General features: G+C 34.0%; 1 protein-coding gene and 1 long non-coding RNA gene across 9 annotated transcripts; one reads left to right on the top strand and one right to left on the bottom strand.

Moving 5' to 3' along the window:
* Positions 1-3,705: 3,705 nt before the first annotated feature.
* On the bottom strand, positions 3,706-6,327 carry LOC131003904 (uncharacterized). 4 transcript variants are annotated; one of them, XR_009094853.1, is made up of 4 exons: positions 6,051-6,327; positions 4,449-5,920; positions 4,243-4,329; positions 3,706-4,164 (listed from the first exon to the last, which is right to left on the bottom strand). It is a non-coding gene; the product is annotated as an uncharacterized LOC131003904 (long non-coding RNA). The 4 variants fall into 4 exon arrangements; XR_009094854.1 differs by having other exon boundaries at positions 3,706-3,807; positions 3,901-4,164; positions 4,243-5,920; positions 6,051-6,322; XR_009094855.1 differs by having other exon boundaries at positions 5,787-5,920; positions 6,051-6,322.
* A 2,403-nt stretch (positions 6,328-8,730) lies between these two features.
* On the top strand, positions 8,731-13,334 carry LOC131003902 (uncharacterized). 5 transcript variants are annotated; one of them, XM_057930469.1, is made up of 11 exons: positions 8,731-8,981; positions 9,225-9,299; positions 10,256-10,400; positions 10,480-10,566; positions 10,713-10,840; positions 11,228-11,324; positions 11,402-11,479; positions 11,581-11,806; positions 11,924-12,147; positions 12,281-12,345; positions 13,096-13,334. In XM_057930469.1, exons 1-10 carry the CDS (start codon positions 8,740-8,742, stop codon positions 12,308-12,310), a joined length of 1,332 nt encoding a protein of 443 aa, XP_057786452.1. In that variant the 5' UTR covers positions 8,731-8,739; the 3' UTR covers positions 12,311-12,345; positions 13,096-13,334. The 5 variants fall into 5 exon arrangements, with proteins under 5 accessions (XP_057786452.1, XP_057786453.1, XP_057786454.1 ...); XM_057930470.1 differs by lacking the exon at positions 13,096-13,334 and adding an exon at positions 12,779-12,950 and having other exon boundaries at positions 8,736-8,981; XM_057930472.1 differs by having other exon boundaries at positions 8,947-8,981; positions 10,290-10,400.
* Positions 13,335-20,774: the final 7,440 nt, after the last annotated feature.

Here is a 20,774-nt window from a genome sequence, read left to right as displayed (position 1 = left end):
ATAAATTTGACGATGTTTAGAAAAGAATTAAAATTATAAATAAAAAAGAGAACAAAATAGTAAAAAATTGATAGGAGAAGGGATAAAAAAATGGAGAGAAAAGATGGAGAGAGAAAACTCTTATTTAATGAAGTTTATTTCTATATTTGGTGTGCACCCTCTATTAATTTTTTTAAACCACACATAATATATGTGTGGATAATAATTTTTATATTTATATTTTGACAAATTAATGTAAATTTAATTTTATTTTTATATATTAGTGCCAACTAATCAATTGATTTCTCTACAATTGTACAATAAAATAAAAATTAAATAGTCTTTAACATTAAAATAGGCATAAAAAAATAAGAATGAATATGTTAAAAAAACACAACAATTAAAATAGGCATAAAAATTAAATACTAGTCTTTAACATTAAAATCGAACTCAATAAAGAGTAGGATTGTTTAAACTCTCAACAACTAAAAGACAAGAAAATATTAACAAACTAATCAATGTCATTAGAACTACCCCTATTGTAATTTTTACCCCACTCAAAACAACTTTTTCAGCTTTCTTAGTATCCGTGCCGGCACCCAAATGGGGCATTTTTTCGTGGACGGAGGGAGTATATTATATAGATTCTCATTTAAACTTTTTCATTGAATAATAACTAAAAATATTTATTTAATGCGTGCAAGTGGGCTGTTTCATGCAAGATGCAACAAGGTCAGATTTAAAATACCAAATTGTCCAATTGTCCCATATGCTTAGAATGACTTCCATCCCTTCTTAATGAGAATTGACAAAATTCTTTATATTTTGATCTTGGATACGCATTGATTTGTGAAGAGGTTGATTTTGTCTTTTTTCTTTTTAAATTACAAGTGGTATTTTTTTTTAAATTTAAAAGATATTTAAATATAATTAATTATGCAATTTGTACGCATACGTGATTTCACTATCAGTCAAATAGTATGAAAACATCACCGCATACAAATGAGAAATGCTTTATATATGAGATCTCGACACCAAACAATACAACACCGCAACCGCACCGCAACCGAAAGAAAATACTCCCTCCGTCCCATTAAAGTTGGCCACATTTCCTTTTTGGGCGTCCCACTAAAGTTGGCTACTTTCTATTTTTGGAAAGAATTAATTTAACTAAACCTATTAAACTAAATTTAATTAAGATTCTAAGTTAATTAAATATCTCATCTCTTTCTCTCTCTCTATAATATCGTCTCTCTCTCCAGACACCCCCACGACCGCCTTCTGTCTTCTTCTCCGGCGGCACACCGCCCCCATGGCCGCCGCCTCTCTGGCCTGCGCTGCGACCGCCGCCGTTTCTCTGGTCTGCGTCGAGACCACCGCCTGTCACATCTCTCTCACACCGCACCTCATGGCCGCCGCCGCCTGTCCCTCTCTCCCCCTCTGTTCTTCTCCGGCGGACGCAACCCCCATGGCCGCCGCCGCCGTCTCTCCCTCTCTCCCCCTCTGTTCTTCTCCGGTGGACGCCATCCCCATCCCCTGTTTCTCGCCTACAACACACACATACACAAAATTGCACTGCTCTTCATAAATTCGGAGTTGCGCCGCCGCCGCGTCTCTGTAATTCCGGCAAGAGAGCGAGCCCTAGCCTTGAGGGTGGTCGCGATTTGGGGATGGCGAGCCCTAGATCTGAGGGCGGTAGCGATTTGGGGTGGCGAGCCCTAGATCTGAGGGCATGCAGTCGCGATTTAGGGGTGGCGAGTGGAGAGATAGAAGAAGGCGGAGGATGCGATTCTGGTTCGGGTATGCGATGCGAGATTTGTGGTGGTGGTGCTGCTGGTGGCGGTGGTGCTCCGGTCAGAAGATTTTGGGTGCTCAAGTTCGAATCGTCAAGATTTTTGCAAGATTTGTGGTGGTGGTGCTTGTGGTCGGTGGTGGTGGTGCTCCGGTCGGCGGTCGCCGGCGGCGGCGAGTTGCTGGCAGATTAGTGGTGGTGGTTGACATATTTACTAATTAAGCTATTAAGATAAACAAAGGTCATTTGAAAATATAAACCACTTAATTAACTCATAACAATACATTTCTTAATCTCCGTGCCGAAAAGAACGTGGCCAACTTTAGCGGGACGGAGGGAGTACCACTTATAGCTAGGGACAACACCCTGATTATGATTGAGCAATACCCTGATTGTTTCAGATCCTATGAATATTCATGGGCTTAGAAAATTGAGCCGAATATTGAATAAGTAATTTTGGGTGTGGATAAAATATTATTTTTATTGAACTTCATAATTGAAGACTATTCCGATAATTTGGGACGTGCAGTTGAAACTGGATAAATATAATTATTTCTGAGCGCATAAAATCGTGTTTCAGTATTTACAGAAGTGAGTTAATGGAACATTCTTTTGTAAAGATAGAAGAAAATTAGACGCCCACCCACTATGAAAAGTGTAACGCGTTTTCACATTAAATGAGGCCGGACTTGAGCCACGTGTAGCTCCACTTTTAATTCATAGTATCTCTTATTTCAAGATTGAAAATTGTAGTATAGTTTCGGAGAAACTACAAAAATCAAGCAGCAAAAAAAGTCATGCTGACGAATATTTTGATAATAGATGAAAAATTAGGGTGGTTTGAGCCAAAGTCATTCTTCGTCTTTGTTCATTAAAAATTGAAATAAATTAAGTATAAAATTGTGTGGCAATTATGTACTATTATCAAAAGATAATAATAATAATAATAATAATAATAATAATAATGTTGGAGGTTGGGAGCGTTGGGTAGAAGAGGGATTTTAATGTTTTTGCTTTTGTTTGCATAGTAATTAGACACTTTTATTTATTAGCTTTGAATTCACTATGGTCCACAAAATTTAATTGATTTAGTAAATGTAGATGTAGTATATGCTCAAGTTAGTTGGATTCACTGGATTGTCTATGAAAATATATCATGATAATTATTTTCTAGTATTTTCTGTTTTATTAGAACGCAATATACAATAATTTTGACTATGAAAACTAATTTACAAAAAGAATATTAATTGAAATCTATAGCAAATAGTGCGAAGAGGTCATCGCTACTAAAAATTTTACTTATGCGCCAAGCCCATTTCACATCCACATTTGGAGTGTCCAATTATATTGATCAATTATTTTATTAAAGATCTTATGTAGTCTACATACAGGCATGAACTATCTTCAATCCACTGCACATGTAAAAGCAGGGGCGTAGCCAGGGGGGACTGGGGGGGGGGGGGGGGGGGGGGGGGGGCTGAAGCCCCCTCCCAAATTTTGATTTTTTTAAATAATATATATAGATATATGTTTATATTATAAAAGAAATTTGTTTTACAAAAGTTGATTAGCTTGTTATATTCTTCCATTTATAATTAATTTAAGGATAATTGTGTTATTTAAAACTATATAATCTATAAAAATAGTATACATTATTATCACTATTATGCTTGTCTTTTAATAGAAAATGCCTAAAATGGATGGAATGCCCAAAAAAAATTTGTTTGCTATTATTACTATACTTGTCTTTTATTATTATTGATTCTAGCTTGTAATTTATTGAAAACTAGTACGCTCGCCCGTGCGATGCACGGCGAGTATCGAAATTAAATGACCTTTTAAATAATCATAATTTATTCATTTCAAGTCTATTTTTATATATTTTATATTAGTATATGCAAATTTGAGAGTAATAATATTTTTGAATTAATGCATACAACAATTGAAAATTTTAAACATTAATTATAATCTTCCCACACATTGATAGTTGCTTTCGCACCGTAATACTTGTCTCCTTCAACATAGGCTATGGCATGCTGATTACAAAATTCACACAACACAGTCCATCAAAACACACAACAGATTACTTTCCATCAAAATCCATCAAAGATTGCATCTTTATGGGCTACCTGATGACCACTTTGGTTGATGAGGTCAGGATCAGCAGACCTGGGCTTGGGAATGCTTCTGTGCTTTTTCTTGCCATATCTCTTAACAGAGCTAGCCCTCAACACATCTTCTTTCTTTGTTCTTCTAATCGGGATCGAACCCTCGGAGCATTTGCCATTCATATGCCACAGCTGAGACATAGGATTGCTTCTCTCTTTAGGGCCTTTGGAATTGGACACCTTGTTGTCATCAAAGAGCCCTTCTGGATGATAGCTAGGCCTTGTCTGAATCAAGGATAAAACTTGTTAGAATCACCAATGCCCTCAAATTATATCAACAATTATTCATTTTTGCAATAGAACCTGAATTTTGTGGTCTTTGAGAAATGGGTGATCAAAGGCTGGCTGATGAGAGATGGGCACACAGTCAATGATATCACCATCTGGACTCTGTTCATTCACAATATCTTCAGCAAATGCCAATTTCACAAATACTAATACAATACATTACAAAAAACATCTTTTTTTTATTAAGCCTCAAGCCCAGAAAATTTATCCTTTAAACCAACCTGAGATTACAGTCACACTCCATGAGAGAGAGAGAGAGAGTAGATAACAGAAAAGATTCAACACCAGAAACCCATTAATGGCACAAACCAGTGGAGGTCCTCAGCATTTAAGATAGAAAATGAAAATACAGCAAAAAATTATTATTGCAATAAGATTAGAAAGAAACAACATCCTGTTAAATTCACAATTCCAATTCAAAGTAATTAACTTTACAAAATAAGCCCTCTTCTCAAGTTGCAAGGAAAACATGTGAAGAAGCTTATTGATAATCAAAGAAATCCACAATTAAACATAAATCTACCTTCCATCCAATATTATATGGATCCAAATGGGGCCTCATCAAGATGTAGGCAATTTCTAGTTGAGTAAAACAACAACATAAATGTATGAGAAAAGAACTCAAGGCCTCTGATGACAACCCGTAAAAAGAAGACGACAAAGTAAATTGATAACCTTTCCAGACAGTGATTCTTAGAATCTCAATGACTCTAATGACAACCCATGAACATACTCATTCAAGCACATCTGAAGCAAATGCAATAACTATAAGAAAATTAAGCAAAAAAAGACATAAATCAAAATGATTTGGATAATTGCATAAAGATTTCATCAAAGAGAATATAAATAAAAAATATTTGGAGTATACTAAAAAATCACTCAGAGAACATGAATGCTAGATGACGATAACTCAATGGTCACTCAGATAATATTGAGATCAATAGAGTGAAAACCACACATCAAATAATATTAAAACTGCTTATATTCAAATTGCTGAATTTTATTGCCAATAATTACAAACTATAAGCACATAAGAATCAATCATTAGAGGGACATATGGACACTTCCTCAATCATTTCAAGGAGTAGAATACACACATAAAGCACAATTTTTCAACTTTATGCTCTAAAAAATCATTAAAACATAAATCCAACAATTCAGTGTAAAGAGTGAAACACTTCTAAAAAGAGCACTGAAATAAAAGAGATATTATAACCCTCGAACCATAGCTGCCGCTGGTGCACAGAAATACACCAAAATGCGGCACCCTTCCAAACGGCGAATCCGCTGCACGTGGAGGGCTGCATTGGCCCAAGAGTTCTACGTTGCAGTATTTTAAGATGATAAATGTTCCACTGTTGTTTTCAAACCAAAATCCAATCTTGGTTTCAAAAACCCAATTTCAAAATTTCAATTCCAATTTTAATTAACCCATAAAAAATTGAAATTGAAATTAGTACCTGCACTTTTAGAAACACTGCTTTAAAATTTTCGATACAATGGCCCTCAATGTATTGATTGATAGAATAGAAAGAGAGAGAGAGGAAGAAACTGATTACTTTTGTTTTTACCGTTTCGGGTGATGTTGGTTTGAGGCGACCGCGCTACGGCGGCAGTTGAGGATCGAGAAATGGCGGCCGAGTCTTCGATTGAATTTGGTGAGCGATGGAACGGCGAGCAGCGGTTATGGAATCTGGAAAAGAGAAGAGAGTTGACAAAAAGGGTTTCAGATATTGGGAAATTTTCCTTAAAATCGTGGGAGAAGAATCATAAAGAATAGAAATAGAGAGAGATATGAAGAAACTGATTGATTTTGCATTTACCGTTTTGGGCGACGTTGGGCTGAGGCGGCGGCGCTAGGGCGGCGGTTAGTGACTGAGAAATGGCGGCCTAGTGTTCGATTGAGTTTGGTGAGCGATGGAGCAGCGAAGAGCGGTTATAGAGAGAAGAGAATTGAGGAAAATGATTTCAGATAATGAGAATTTTTGGAAGAAGAATTGAATCGTGATTAATGGAGTAATAGTTAGTGAGAACGTGGGAGAGATAAAATTTGGCGCTAAAATTTTACCGTTAAACTGGTGTTTTATATAATATATAGATATATAATTTATGAAAATATTGTTCGTTATTATTGCTATTATGCTTGTCTATTAATAAAAAATGCCTAAAATGTACGAAAATGACAAAAAAAAAGTTTGTAATGTATTGAAATTAATTTGTAATATATTGAAACTATATAGTATATGAAAATGGTGTTCTTTATAATTACTATTATACTCGTCTTTTAATAAAAAAATGCTTTAAAAATACAGAATGTCCTAAAAAAATTTGTAATGTATTGAAACTAATTTGTTATATATTTAAATTATATAATCTATGAAAATATTGTTCTTTATTATTACTATTATGCTCGTCTTTTAATAAAATAATGCCTTAAATATACGGAATATCCAAAAAAGAATCTCGGGGACTACCGCCCCCGAACCCCCGTGTAAGCTCAGCCCCCTCCCAAATTAATTCCTGGCTCCGCCATTGTGTAAAAGCCATGCTATTTTGCGTTTAACTTATTATATGTTGTATGTATATTAGTCATTTTTTCTTTTTATTATTGTTGTGGTTTCCATGCATAATAACATAAAGTAAAAATTAAAATACCAATTATTTTGGATGTACGTTACAATATGAAATTGAGAATGCCATAAAGGACCAATTCATTGGATTCATCAGTAAGTTGGACTTGGACCTTATATATATAACTGTTGGGCCGATTATGGAGCCTTTGAGAGGGAAGATTTATTTATTTATTTATTATTACTCCCTCCGTCCCACGCACGAATCTTGACAAGTTTCCTTTTTTGGCAATAATTATTACTTTATCTTTCCTACTTTATCACCTTTATTATATTCTCTCTCCTACTTTATTACTTTTATTACCTTCTCTCTCCTACTTTATCAATTTTATACTTTATTAATTACACACTTAAAACACTAATCTACAACTCCTTAATTCCCGTGCCGAATCCAAACGTGTCAAGACTCGCGGGACGGAGGGAGTATTATTTTTAATATATTTTTACTGATTAGTCACGTACGTAATAAGTAAACTTATGTGAGCAGGGCCGGACAACTTATCGATTACAAGTCAGGTTATTGAGTTAATAAAAAAAGGGGTCAACAACACAACAAATAAAGGAGTTCATTAGTATTGGAGTTAGTTGCTCAAATTAAAGCCCAAGTCCAAGACCAATCTACATTGGGCCAAATGGTGAATATTATTCAAGTTGATGGGCTTGTTCCTACTTGAAGTGATGGCTTATTACACATTTGATTTTTGAGGCCCAATTGAAGATAAAATAAGAGGATTTTCGTCCAAAATAGTGCAGCCAAGTGGAAAAGTCATTTGTGGTTACATTTTAGTGTGTATTTATTTGAATTATGAGTCTTAAGTATTGACATTAGTGTTAGGCTCCCAAAAGTCATTTTTGAGCCTATAAATAGTCTTGTAAATCACTTATTTTGGGGACACCATTGATATAAACGAAAATTGCTTATGCTTAGTGAGTTGAATTCTCTTTGTTGAGTTTTTCACTTGTTTTAGAACTTATCAAGACACTTGAGCAAGGTCTTGTAGTGTTCATCCATACCGAGGTTCTTGGCTGATTATATAGCCAACAGGTCGAGGTTTCTACGCTCTTACGGGTTGATCAAACTAGATTCTCGATCTAGGGAGTCCGCTGCCTACTCACATATGTCGGGTTCTTGGGTCATTATGTCCAACGGGTTCTTCGTCCACTTCTACCCATATCAGAAGTGGCACGGGTTTTAAGAACTTCTTTAAAAAAATACTCCCTCCGTCCATGAAAGAACTTCCTAGGAGGGAGTGGCACGGGTTTTAAGAAAAAATGTTGTTGAGTGTATTGAAAGTGGATAAAAGGTAGTTGAATGTATTGGGAGTGGTGAAAAGATATTATAATTAATATTGGGAGTTATGAAAAGTGAAAAGTAAGAGTAATTATAAGTGGTGTGGCATAGTCTAAAAATAGGTAGGAAGCTTTTTTTGTGGACATTCCAAAAAAGAAAGATAGGAAGTTCTTTCACGGACAGAGGGAGTAATAAAAATTAAAAAATTATTAAAAGTTACAGTGTAAAAAAACAATAAAATTAACTAGATATATTTTACTTTTTTAAACCAAAAATTGGAAATAAAACAATTTTTTTACATACTCCCTCCGTCCCAATAAAAGTGGCCACTTTTTTTTGGGCATGGAGATTAAGAAGAGGATTGTTATGTTTTAATTGAGGGTGATCCATCAAAATTAGTGAGTAATTTTTAGAAAGTGGCCTATAATTGTTGATCAAATTAGTGAGTAATTGTTGACTTAATTAAAATAAACTTTTGTCATTTTTAGAAAATAGTCACTTTTAATGGGACACCCAAAAAGGAAATGTGGCCACTTTTATTGGGACGGAGGGAGTATTTGACTAACATGTTTTTGTCCAAATACCATTGCTATGGGTGTTATTGGCGACAGTCAACGCCACCAGAAAACCCCCAAAGCCTCCTGCAGCTGCGCCGTCTCCCTCCTCTTCATTGTCAATTCATACATTCCTCTCGCACGAGGCATTCAAAGTTGTTTCTTAAAAAACGAAAAGATAAAACAAAAAAGCGCACAAAATGTGCAGATTGCCGCTCCGTTAGCGGGAAGCAGTGTGCTCTTTTACATCGACGTCATTCTGACTGTGTCCATAAATAGGTATTTTCATCTCATTTCTTAAATTTGATTTCGGATTGTGGAACTGCATAATTGGATTATCAGTAGCTGACATTTATTGCTAAATAATTTTTCTGGCATTTATATTTATATTGTGATAGGAATTCACTAAGTTTGTTTTTTCATGAAAATGGGGAGATTAGTTTCAGGGTTTTTGCTAGTCTTAGTGTTTCTCTTCACATTCCCTTTGTTTTCGAACTGTTCGTTTTCTTGTCTGGGAAGCAGTTTCAGGCTTAAAGATATATTCTTGAAATTCAAAGGTCACAACTTGGTCCGCCCGATTCATTTCCTGTCGAGAAGGTATTTAAAGGTTCTCCTTTCCATTTTATTTTTTTTCACAGTCAGTGTGTGAGTGAGAGCGTTTGTGTTCTGTAATATTTGCTATAATTTGGTTATCCTCATTACTGGTTATCGTTGTGAGAGTAGACCAGAAAATAAAATTAAAAAGGGTGGAACTCCTCCATCTCAAGTCGTATGTTTCGGATCTCTTTCTGATTTAGTTCATATTAATTCTTCTTTCTATGATGTTGTCTATGTCAAAAATAATAAAATGTCATGATGTGCATTTGGGGAATTCAGACAGCAGAAGAAGAATAAATTTTCTTCTGTATTCAGTTTTCGTGCTTGAGAACTACTTTGTATATATTGTTGGAGCCAACCCAATAAACCAGCCAAACATGCCCTGATTTCCCTGTGATATAACACTACCATATACTGATATACTATATGTGTTTGAAGGAAATGCCAAAAAGCTTAGTTAATAGAAAATACAATAGTGAGAGAACCCCATCTCTGTATGTGTTTGTGTACAAAGATCTTTATTATATTTGTTCATAGACAATTAGAAATAACCTCGAGGCAAATTACTTGTGGGTGGCAAGTTGAGTAATTTGATACGAGATGGCCTGGGACCGGTGATATATTAGTTAGGCTGAAAGATATTGGGTGGATTTTCTTTAGCGATGTGTGCATGGGTGTCAATAAATATGATATGAGGTATGGTGGGCTTGGGTGGTATAAAGAAACAATGTTGATGCTAGTTAGAAATTGTTAGCTGTGGACCTGTGGTTAATGACTGAGAAGGTGATGGATATTACTCAAATTGAATATCACCTAAAAGTTGTGGTTTCCTCTGAACTTTTAAGGATTGTGAAAATGATTTGTGCTTGAAGTGGAAAATGCTATGTCTATTTCCATCATTACATTCTTAAATTTCATGGAAATGTACACCGTTGATCATCGTGAGTTTTATGCAGTGAAGTAAGGATCATAAAGGCAAACACCACACAGTTTTTGCAGATGAAAAATGATACTTTCCCTTGGATCCCACTAGTTGAGGAGTTTACGTTTCCTGCTAACTCAGCCCCCTTCAACAGTTGCCATGCTTCAACGATCGTAGAGGTGTTACTCAGTAACATAATATTGTCCTAGCCTCTCTATCAGCTAGAAATATCGTAAATTATATTTGGTGTATTTGTAGGTCGATAAAGATCATTTTTTGGTTGCTTATTTTGGTGGTACAGCAGAAGGAGCTCCTGATGTAAAAATCTGGACACAGGCTTACAAGGTGACAATTACCTTTTGATCAAGTCAAATTTGAAGTACGTTTTTAGATTTTAGAAAAGAAATGTCTATTGATTTCCACTTTTCTCCTAAGAAATAATCAACATTTTGGTCTTTCTAGCTCCTAATTTAACACAAGTTTACTGGCAGGATGGTTCTTGGCACTCTCCTTTTGCTGTTGATGAGCAATTTAATGTCCCTATGTGGAACCCGGTGCTGTATAAGCACCCTTCCAATCAGTTGCTACTATTCTATAAAATTGGTCAAGAGGTTCAAAAGTAAGTATTCATGTCTATCATCGTTTCTTTCAGTTTGAAACTATTTTTGGTAACCGATATTGTAACTGACGATGTTCTCATTAGTAAGCTGAAAGTGTTCAAGTTTCTCATTGTTTAAATGGGTAATCAGATATAAACATCCATTCTTCTCATATATTCTAATTCAACAGTAATTCAATTTGAACAAAATGCCAGATTGCACCAAATCACTGTTAGGTGGAAGTAGTAGTCAATTGCAATAACAATTAACGTGTCACTGAAAAGTATTAATAAATCACTTCAAAAAGAAGTGCATATCTATATATGGAAACATGGTATTTTTGCCCATTATTTACAACATGGTATCACATTCCTGCTTCTGAAAATATGTATCATCTGACTATTTAGATGGAGTGGATGCATGAAGAGATCTTATGATGGTGGGGTTACTTGGTCAATGAGAGAACAGCTTCCTCCTGGCATATTAGGTCCGATTAAAAATAAGGTATACACAGCTTTGTTGCATTAGTGCAGTGTGTTTTATACAAGTTGTATCGTAACAAAATTAATGTTTATTTGCAGCCTATCTTGCTGGAGAATGGGGACTTGCTCTGTGGATCTTCCGTCGAGAGCTGGAATTCTTGGGGCGCATGGATGGAGGTCCTAAGAAGTATTCCATGTCATCTCTTTCTTAAATAAGTCATTGTTTTCAAATAAATCTAGTGGTGGTTGCTAACGCATCTTCTAAATCTGTAAAACAGATAACTCCAGACTTGGGTAGGTCATGGAGAAAGTATGGACCGATATACATTCAGAACGAAACTCTCACTGTCATTCAACCTGTTCCTTACCAGACTGCAAAAGGGAACCTACGTGTTCTCATGAGATCCTTTGATGGAATAAATAAAATATGCATGTCAGAGTCCCGCGATGGTGGTCACACATGGGATTATGCATGGCCAACTGAACTACCAAATCCGAATTCAGGTTGTTAACTAAGTAAAGCGTTTATAAACCATGATACTGTCATGCTTTCTAAATAATTTCCTCTTAAAATTATATCACTGACTTTTATTGCCACTTATCAATCATTTACATGGATAGGAATTGATGGAGTGAAGCTGACTGATGGCCGTCTTGTACTGGCATATAATACAATATCTCGTGCTGTACTCAAAGTTGCTGTTTCTTCTGATGATGGTGACTCATGGCACGACATTGCCACATTAGAGGAGACTGAAGGAATGGAATTTTCTTATCCTGCTGTTATTCAAGCCAGTGACGGATTAGTTCATATCACTTACACTTATAACCGGACGCAAATTAAGGTGATACCACCTCTCTCCCGATTTACTAATGATGGGTAGATTTGACTCTTAAACTCTTAGTAGATTTCTGGTGTTTATCATGCCGATATTATTAATAGTTGAATTGAACTTGATTCTGTTATTTACCTTTCAGCACGTGGTCTTTAAACCGAATTTGATATAAAGGAGCATATTGGAGGAAGCATTTTGGTGTGGAAGGTACTTTTATTTCTCTATCATAACCAAATCCAGTAACACTAATTTACCTATTTTACTATTATTAACAATAGCTGGGTAAAATACATATTTGACCCCAAAGGGATTGGTGACTGAAATTTAGTCTTATAGGTCAGGAATGATGATTTTAAAAAGCGAGTGGACTTGCTTATTTTGAAACGTACCTGACTAAAATTGCTACTAAATTTATTAATTGTTTCATGTTACTATTGGATTGGGTGGTGATTTATGCCCTATGAAATCTGAATGCAGTAATTTATAGTCAATTTTTTCCCTAGAAATGACAAAAATTGGTGCATTTTGAAATCTTTGGGAGTAGGATTGGCCAGTAATTTTGTGTTATATCATAAAGGCATTGTAGTGTGGATACTTAGGAAAGTGGAGGTGCTGATGAGTTACTAAATGCATGAAGCAGATCTAAATCTAATCAGGGGAGGAGGCTACTTCATTCAACATAGTCATTTATGGCTTCAAGAATAGAGCTTCCATGTCCGTCAATCAAAACAGTTGATTCATAAGAGACAGATTAATACCTTAATGCCATATGTGACCCTTCCCCCTTATATCGGTATATTATAGTTATACTACTTCCATGTCAACATACGTTATGACCAATTTAGTTGCTACAAGCTGCATATTCACATTTTGTTATTCATATCAGGCGTTTTGCATTATTATCTCGTGTGTATCTAGCATTTCCAAATTAGAATAACTTTATTTCAAATTTTGTAGGGTTCTCCAAGTACAATCGATCTGTAGGATTGGAGAGCGATGCTCAACTTTCTGGGGTGTCCTCGTCGAGTTGTAAAATGGGCTACCACTGCTACTACTATTACGTTGTTGCCTTTTATTGAAGTAATGATATATGGTATTCACTAATTCTCCTACCATCTTCTTGGCCAGTGTCACAATAACTTGAATCCCCACTTCATTTATTTATTTTTAAAGAAGCTGGATAACCATATTGTGTTTTTTACTGTGTGGAATTGAGATTTGAGATGGTTCCATTCTTGAATGTGGTAGCAAATTGAATATGGACCTAATTGTTTGGTGGAATTGGATTGTTGAATGAGGACCATCAAATTGTTTGTTGCCAAAACCTAATAAATAGTAACTCATTTCCAGATGGATATAAATTTGCGGCAGTCGATCTCAATCCCGTGTCCTAACTCCCAACTCTAATCTTAAACTACTCGTCAAAAGGAAACTTCTTCCAATTCTACACAACAGAGTAGCAACATAATTTTTTGAACCAATCATCAACACATTTATAATAGGGTTAATAGTCGGAAAATACACGAATTATTTTCAAATTTGCATATTGCACATCACCTTTACGTGGAATTGCAAGAAAATGTGGTAAAATTAATGGAGAAAAGCTCTTCAATCAACCAAGATATATTAGCTAGGTTCAATAATTGAAAAAAAAAAAAAAAGCTATTACTCATTAATTTATAATCCAATTGAAAATGCGTAATGTAAACAAAAAGTTGTCTTCATCACATAATTTGCTTTCTTGTAGTTTTGTTTTCCTGCTAGCGATTTTACAAGCAACCAACACGTGGTTACATTTCATTTCAATCATTCTTTACTTGAACTTTATTGTTAGAATAAACACCCTATTCTAGCCAAAAATATACAATATATTGCCTCCCTCCATCAAGAGTGTGGCACAATTACTCAATTGGGCGTCCACAAAGAATATATCATTTTCTTTTTTGGGACATGACTCTACCATCTCAATTCAACCATAACCACTCATTTCTACTTTATATACATCTACCAACTATTTTCTGAAAATCGTGTCCACCAAAAGTGCTACACTCTTGATGGACGGAGGTAGTAATAGACAAATTATAGTTATATGAATATAAATGTAAAAAATAATACTCCCTCCGTCCCATGAAGCATGATCCAGTTCTTTTCGGCACGAGAATTAAGAAATTGGTATTTTATGTTTTAAGTGTGGTATGTAAAAAAGTGAAAAGGTGAATAAATAGTACATTTTTTGCCATTTTTGAAAACAGGTCAAGCTTTGTGGGACAAAGCAAAAAGAAAATTGAGTCATATTTCGTGGGACGGAGGGAGTAGTTTTTTTGAACCATTATACTCTTACACACTTAAACGAATTCATGTAACAGGTTAAATAGTACTATTACATGATTACAAATAAAATTCATATATACCGTGTAAATGTGTAAGAGTATATAGTCCGAAATGAGTCAAACGACTGCAATTTTTATATTTTTATCTATATGAGTCATATGACTATTTTTATTTTGCCTATATGAAATATGCTAGAATGAGATATTATCTCTTATCTTTATTTGATCTAAAATAACTTTATTCAAGAAAAGGAAAAAAAAAGGTTTGAACTTTGAAATGTATGATACAAATTCAGCCCAAATATGTTAGAGGAGTTGCAGTTCAAGTTGCCCATGTTTTCTATAAACATAAATAAGTTATTAGGCACGATTACTCTATACGAAGGGACTAATGTGAATGGCTAAGGAAAGAGCCCAACTCATCATATGTTGAAAACTAGTAGTATTCTCGAGTTTAAATTAAACAAGTGTGGACGTACTGCAACAACTTTTTTTGTAATTAGTTGAAACCTATTTATTTATTGAGATAACATCTCATTCTACTCTTTTTTATATAGAAAAAAAAATTATAGCCATATAGATAAAAATATATCAATAATAGTCATTTTAAATTATTGTATTCTTATACACTTACACTTTTTACGATTTTACATGAGTTTTATGTATAGTCAAAATTCGTATAACAGTATTATTTCCTATTACTTTATGCTTTTCATTAGAATATGGTATTGCAACTTATTTATTTATGCATTATTTTTGCAAATGTGCTCACGTTGAATCCGATTGAAAATAAGTTAATTAAATTAGACTCAACGCTCTATTCTAGCCAAAATCATATAGTAAAAAGAAATGTTATCTATATGGAATTGTGGAAAATAGTAGTCATTGAAACTAAAATATTCTTGTATTGTGTAACAGTATAAAATAAATTGTTACAAATTTTTTTCAATTTAGACGATTTTGTAAATCATGTAATAATCGTGAAAAGTGTATATCAATTGCAAAATTTTGGAGGCGGCGCCGACACTGAAGAATCGAGAGAGAGGCGGAAGAGAGTCGAGAAAGAAGAGAGAGGACATGAGGCGGCGGCGAAGTGGTCGAGATCAAGCCAAAAAAGAATCAAGCTAGGCGGCAGCGATAGTGCTGAAAAATCAAAGCGACAAGGCGGTGATACAACATGGGGGAAGGGGTATGACGCCAGGTGGGGCCGGTGGTGATGGTTGCGAGGCCAGTGACGGACGCACGGTATGCACCATGGGAGCACCATGCAGCCCCGTTCCAGAGATTTCATGGGCCCTAGGCGAAATGAGAAAAAAATGGCCCTTTTAATTGAATATGCTTGTGTACTTGTGGGCCCTTTTTTTTTTAATAGAATAAGATTGGAGCTTTTGGGTTTGTATGTATTTTTTTACTGATTGAGGCCCATTGTACAACTAAAAAAAAATCCATTTTGCCCTGGGCCCTAGGCGGTCGCACCCCTCGCCTATGCCCAGGGCCGGGCCTGGCACCATGGGGGCACGTGCCCCCACAATATTTTTAAAAAATTTTGTTTACTAATTTTTTATATATATATATATATATATATGTCAATATATATTTAATTAAAATAAATAATAAATAAGTAAACTTTTAAATCTTCAATTCCCAATAAATATATACTTAATTTGAAAGGGTATTTTCTGCAATAAATATCATAAAGAGTTGTCTACACGATCGAATAGGAGATAAATTGATAAATGATAATTTGATTGTCTATATTGAAAAATATATTTTTGATAGTCAATTATGTAAATTTTCCAGTCAATGAAACTTGTAGATTTTAATTGTAATAGACTTGAATTATTACGTAGATAATTTTTTTAAACATATTTTATATTTATAGTATGTTTATATTTTGTGCCCCCACAATAAAAAATTTCTGAATCCGTCCATGTGCGAGATAGAAAGAGAAATGGGCGAAAAGTGAGAGAATAGGGTGAACAAAGCTTGCAGACAGCAGCGACGTCGTATAATAGGGAGGAAGGAGGGGTGGCGGCAGGGTGAAATGGAGAGGGAGAGGAAGGCAGGAGTTAGAGATTTTTAAATGAATATTAAGAATATATTTTTAGTGGACTAGAAAAAGTTAATTTTTTTTTTTGTTATTTATAGATAAAGAATCACTTTTATTATGTGAATTGAGTTAGAGTAGCTTATTACTCCTTTCGTCGTATAACAAGTGTCTATTTTTTTTCGGTACGAAAATTTAGGTGAGGATAAGAGTAAGGGGTGCTTTCACTTTGATGGATGAAAAAAATAAGGGATAACAAAACTTTATGTTTTTAAATGTCTCATTTCTTATCTCACATTTTACACAAAAGAGAAATTCACCATTTTTCCTTCCTTATTTTCACTTCAAGTAGGGATAATATTATCCCTCTATTTTGGTGTGATAATATTATCCTTCCTTAAAGTGAAAATAAGGAAGGAAAAATGGTGGATTTTTTTTTTTGTGTAAAATGTGGGATAAGAAATGAGACATTTAAATGCATAAATTTTTGTTATCCCTCATTTTCTTATCCATCAAAGTGAACGCACCCTAAAAAGATAAAAAATGGTGGTTCATCATTTTTATTTTGTGTGACGAATAAAATTTGAATGAGATTAAGGTTTAAAGATAAAGAGTGGTGGAGTTCACTTTCTTTTTTAAAAAGTAGACACTTGTTAAAATTGTAGATATTTGTTATGAGACGAGGGGAGGAGCATCTTATATGCTAAAAAAATATTTAAAAAAAAAACGTAGTTATTTGCTAATGGAATCGTGGAGTAGAGAGTATGACTGTATGAGCGTGTGATGGTGTGTGTGTAGACTGTAGAGGTGGCGAAATTACAGCCATGTGTAAGAACATTTTTAACTATAAGTCGTGTTTGGTCCAGTTTCATTTATATAGGTTTTTTGTCATCGATTTGCTTGCATGACAGGTGTTACATCTCATCCCAAATTCCATATGTATTAATCGCGTATGTCCATATAATAATAATAATAATAATAATAATAATAATAATGTCGTGAGTTTTACGGTAACTCGATCTACATTTTTGCGAGAAGATTGTAAATATCGTGAGCCATATAACCTGTCAATTAATTTACTCCAACGCTGGCTGCTAGAATCAAATTAAAGTTTTTATCCATTTTGATTTGTTATTATAATAAATATTTCACTATTTCATTTGTATAATAAGATTGAGAGGACAATTAATGTAATCTTTTCTTTAGGGGACAATTATTGTACTCTTGATTCCTCTAAAGTGAAGAAAATTGGACTGGGTAATAGTTTATGCACATGAATGTATAAAATTCAACCATAATAAGTTATTTATCATCAACGATCTTATTATGAATCATTAGAAGTGTTTCTATAAATAGCTAGGACTGCAACTAACTTAATATAAATATTTTGTTCATACGTCAAATAAGATGATAGAAACATATATTGTTATACATGTATATCGCGTAAAGTATATTTTGGAGTATAAATTACTATTCATAATGATATGTACACAAGTATTTCATCATTTTTCTAATTCTTGCCGTCATTGGTTGGATGAAACGGTGGCAATCTCACTAATGATTTTGTAAATTGAGATTAAAGAAATTAATTAGATATTAATAGAAGTAGAATCTTGTGCTTGATTCTGATTATGTCCATCTTGATTGGTTGTCAGAATCTCTCGGAATTCGCAAATGTGTTTTCCTGTTAGTTGGATGATACGACCAATTTGGAGGCCAAATCAAAATCCAAATAGGACTCCTAACATTGGCATTTGGGAAATGCTATTTTTAGAATTGGATGAACGAACGTAAACAACAATCAACAAAAATACAATAAATAATTAAATTATTCAAACTAACAATCAAATTAGCATAAATTAAATTAAATAATCAAATAAATGAAAAATACATTTCACGCGATGTAGCTACAATAAATTATTCCATTTGACTATTTGAGCATAAACTCAAAGATCAAATCTTACTAGTATTTTAATACTACAAATTATTAGTTAAATAAGTAGTGGATTATTCACACAATATTTCGCCCTATAATCAGATTACCACATGCGTGAATCACACAGATTTTTAGGGAGATATGATTTTTTTTGATGAGGCGCACTTGGGGGCGCTGGTGCTGATGGTGAGCGGGGGACGGATCAGGCTCTGTGTTGGCTTCGATTCGATTCAAAACACAATTTGAATTTAATTCAACTATTTTTATATGTGCCAATTGTCACTTTATTTTATAATTATAACACTAAATTTAAAGATTGTGCTACAATATATTCAAATTTGAGATATTTAAATTATAGTTAAGTAAACACATCCACACAAGAACGGTTGATTTTGTTCATCAAGAATATCACTTTTATTAAGAATTATTATTACTTTTTGCAACTATCACGTTTAATTAGGAATATTGATAGGGCCAATCCACCCGAATTCGGACTATAAAATTTCAACTCTAAACTCTTTAATTTTTTTCGTTTTATTCGGATCAAACTTTATGGATTTTGGATTGAATTGACATCTCTACTTTGATAATAAAAATTGTCATTTTTATTTTGAACATTGTTACTTTTATGTAGAATAACTGTCACTTTTATATATAATTGTTAATTTTATAATTATTACTTTTAAACATAAGAATTACTATTACTTTTAGGGGTAATTGTCCCTAAATATATTACCTTTCTCCATTTTCAGGAATTGCACATCACCTTTAAAGTTTGCCTCAGAATACATCATTTTTTTTTTCTTCTGAAATTGAACATGGTCAGCCAACTACCAAACGTGAAAATGACGTGGATACCGGAAACGCTACATATATAAGCCGAAAAAAAAATTAATTGATGTAGCAGCCATATAGGAAATTACAATATTTTTTTATTTTTTTTCTATTAAATTCGAATTTCTAATATTTTATCAAAACTTGATATATTAAACAAGATCAAACACCAGCATATTCTAGTCTGCTCACCTAAATTTATGACTAATCCCATAAAAAAAAGTCATATTATAGTCAATATCTCTTTCATACCCTAATGAAAATGTACATATCTGTCCTTCATCGTCGATTCAATGAACTCCATAACTCAATGATGATTCGCGTGCACCGGAGCCTTGGTCGCGAGCCTCTCCTCGCCTTGTTTGTGCACTGGAGTCGTGCGTTGGAGTCTTACCAAAGGAACGAGCCTCTGCAATCGAACTCTGATGCGCCGTCGAACCCAGATTAGGGCAAATTGAAGTGCAACGAATCTCTCCCCATCGTGAAATTGAAGTGTAATGTCGGTTAGAGAAGATTAGGGAAATTCCCACGATTGAATTGCGTAATCTGATGTGGGCAGATTTTGAATTTAGGGAAATAAGTGGGTTTGGCCTAAAATATTGGAAATTCGAATTTAATAGCCAAAAAAAAATGAAAAAAAATTGTAATTTCCTACATGGCTGCCACATCAATTAATTTTTTTTCCGGCATGTATATGTGGCGTTTCCGGCTTCCACGTCATTTTCACGTTTGATGGTTGGCTGACCATGTGCAATTTCAGAAAAAAGAAAAAGAAAATGTGATGTATTCCGAGGCGGATCTCAAAGTTGACGTGCAATTCCAAAAAATGGGGAAAGGTAATGTATTTAGAAGTAATTACCCATTACTTTTATTTAAAGTATACACTATATATTTATTTATAACAACACTTATTTATATATATAAGAGGTCATGAATTTGAATTTTGGGTTGATCCGACCCACAAGCATAGTGATGCGCACGCACGGGAGAATTTGCCTTTCTCGATTTAGTGGTGATTTTCAATTTGAGTGGAGTCATGAACTATAAAATATTACTCCCTCCGCCCACCAATTCGTGTTATAATTTATCATTTTTGTTCGTCCAGCAATTCGTGTCCTATCCATTTTTAATAACTAGTATTTCCTTAACAAATAAATTATTCTTTCTTAAAAATCGTGCTTCTTTCTCCACTCAACAAATAAATAATATATTTTTATTTAAAACTCGTTAAGACACTAATTGGTGGACGGATGGAGTATTTTTTTTCCATCATATTAATATGCTTAAGGTCCCTTTTGCAATAGATTCGCATTTTTTTAAAGGGGAGATTCGCATGTATTAGGTAAGTTTTACCCAAATGAAAATACAATTAATTATTGAAAATAGGATAAAGGTGTTTTCACAGCATAAAATTTTGAGGTCAAACTTATCCATATATATATATAGAGAATCCCACATTAATAAAGAATAGAGAATTAATCTCTACTGT

Source organism: Salvia miltiorrhiza, unplaced genomic scaffold, assembly GCF_028751815.1.
Source record: "Salvia miltiorrhiza cultivar Shanhuang (shh) unplaced genomic scaffold, IMPLAD_Smil_shh original_scaffold_293, whole genome shotgun sequence".
In the NCBI taxonomy this organism is placed as follows: domain Eukaryota; kingdom Viridiplantae; phylum Streptophyta; class Magnoliopsida; order Lamiales; family Lamiaceae; genus Salvia; species Salvia miltiorrhiza.
This window is presented reverse-complemented; position numbering and strand designations above follow the sequence as displayed.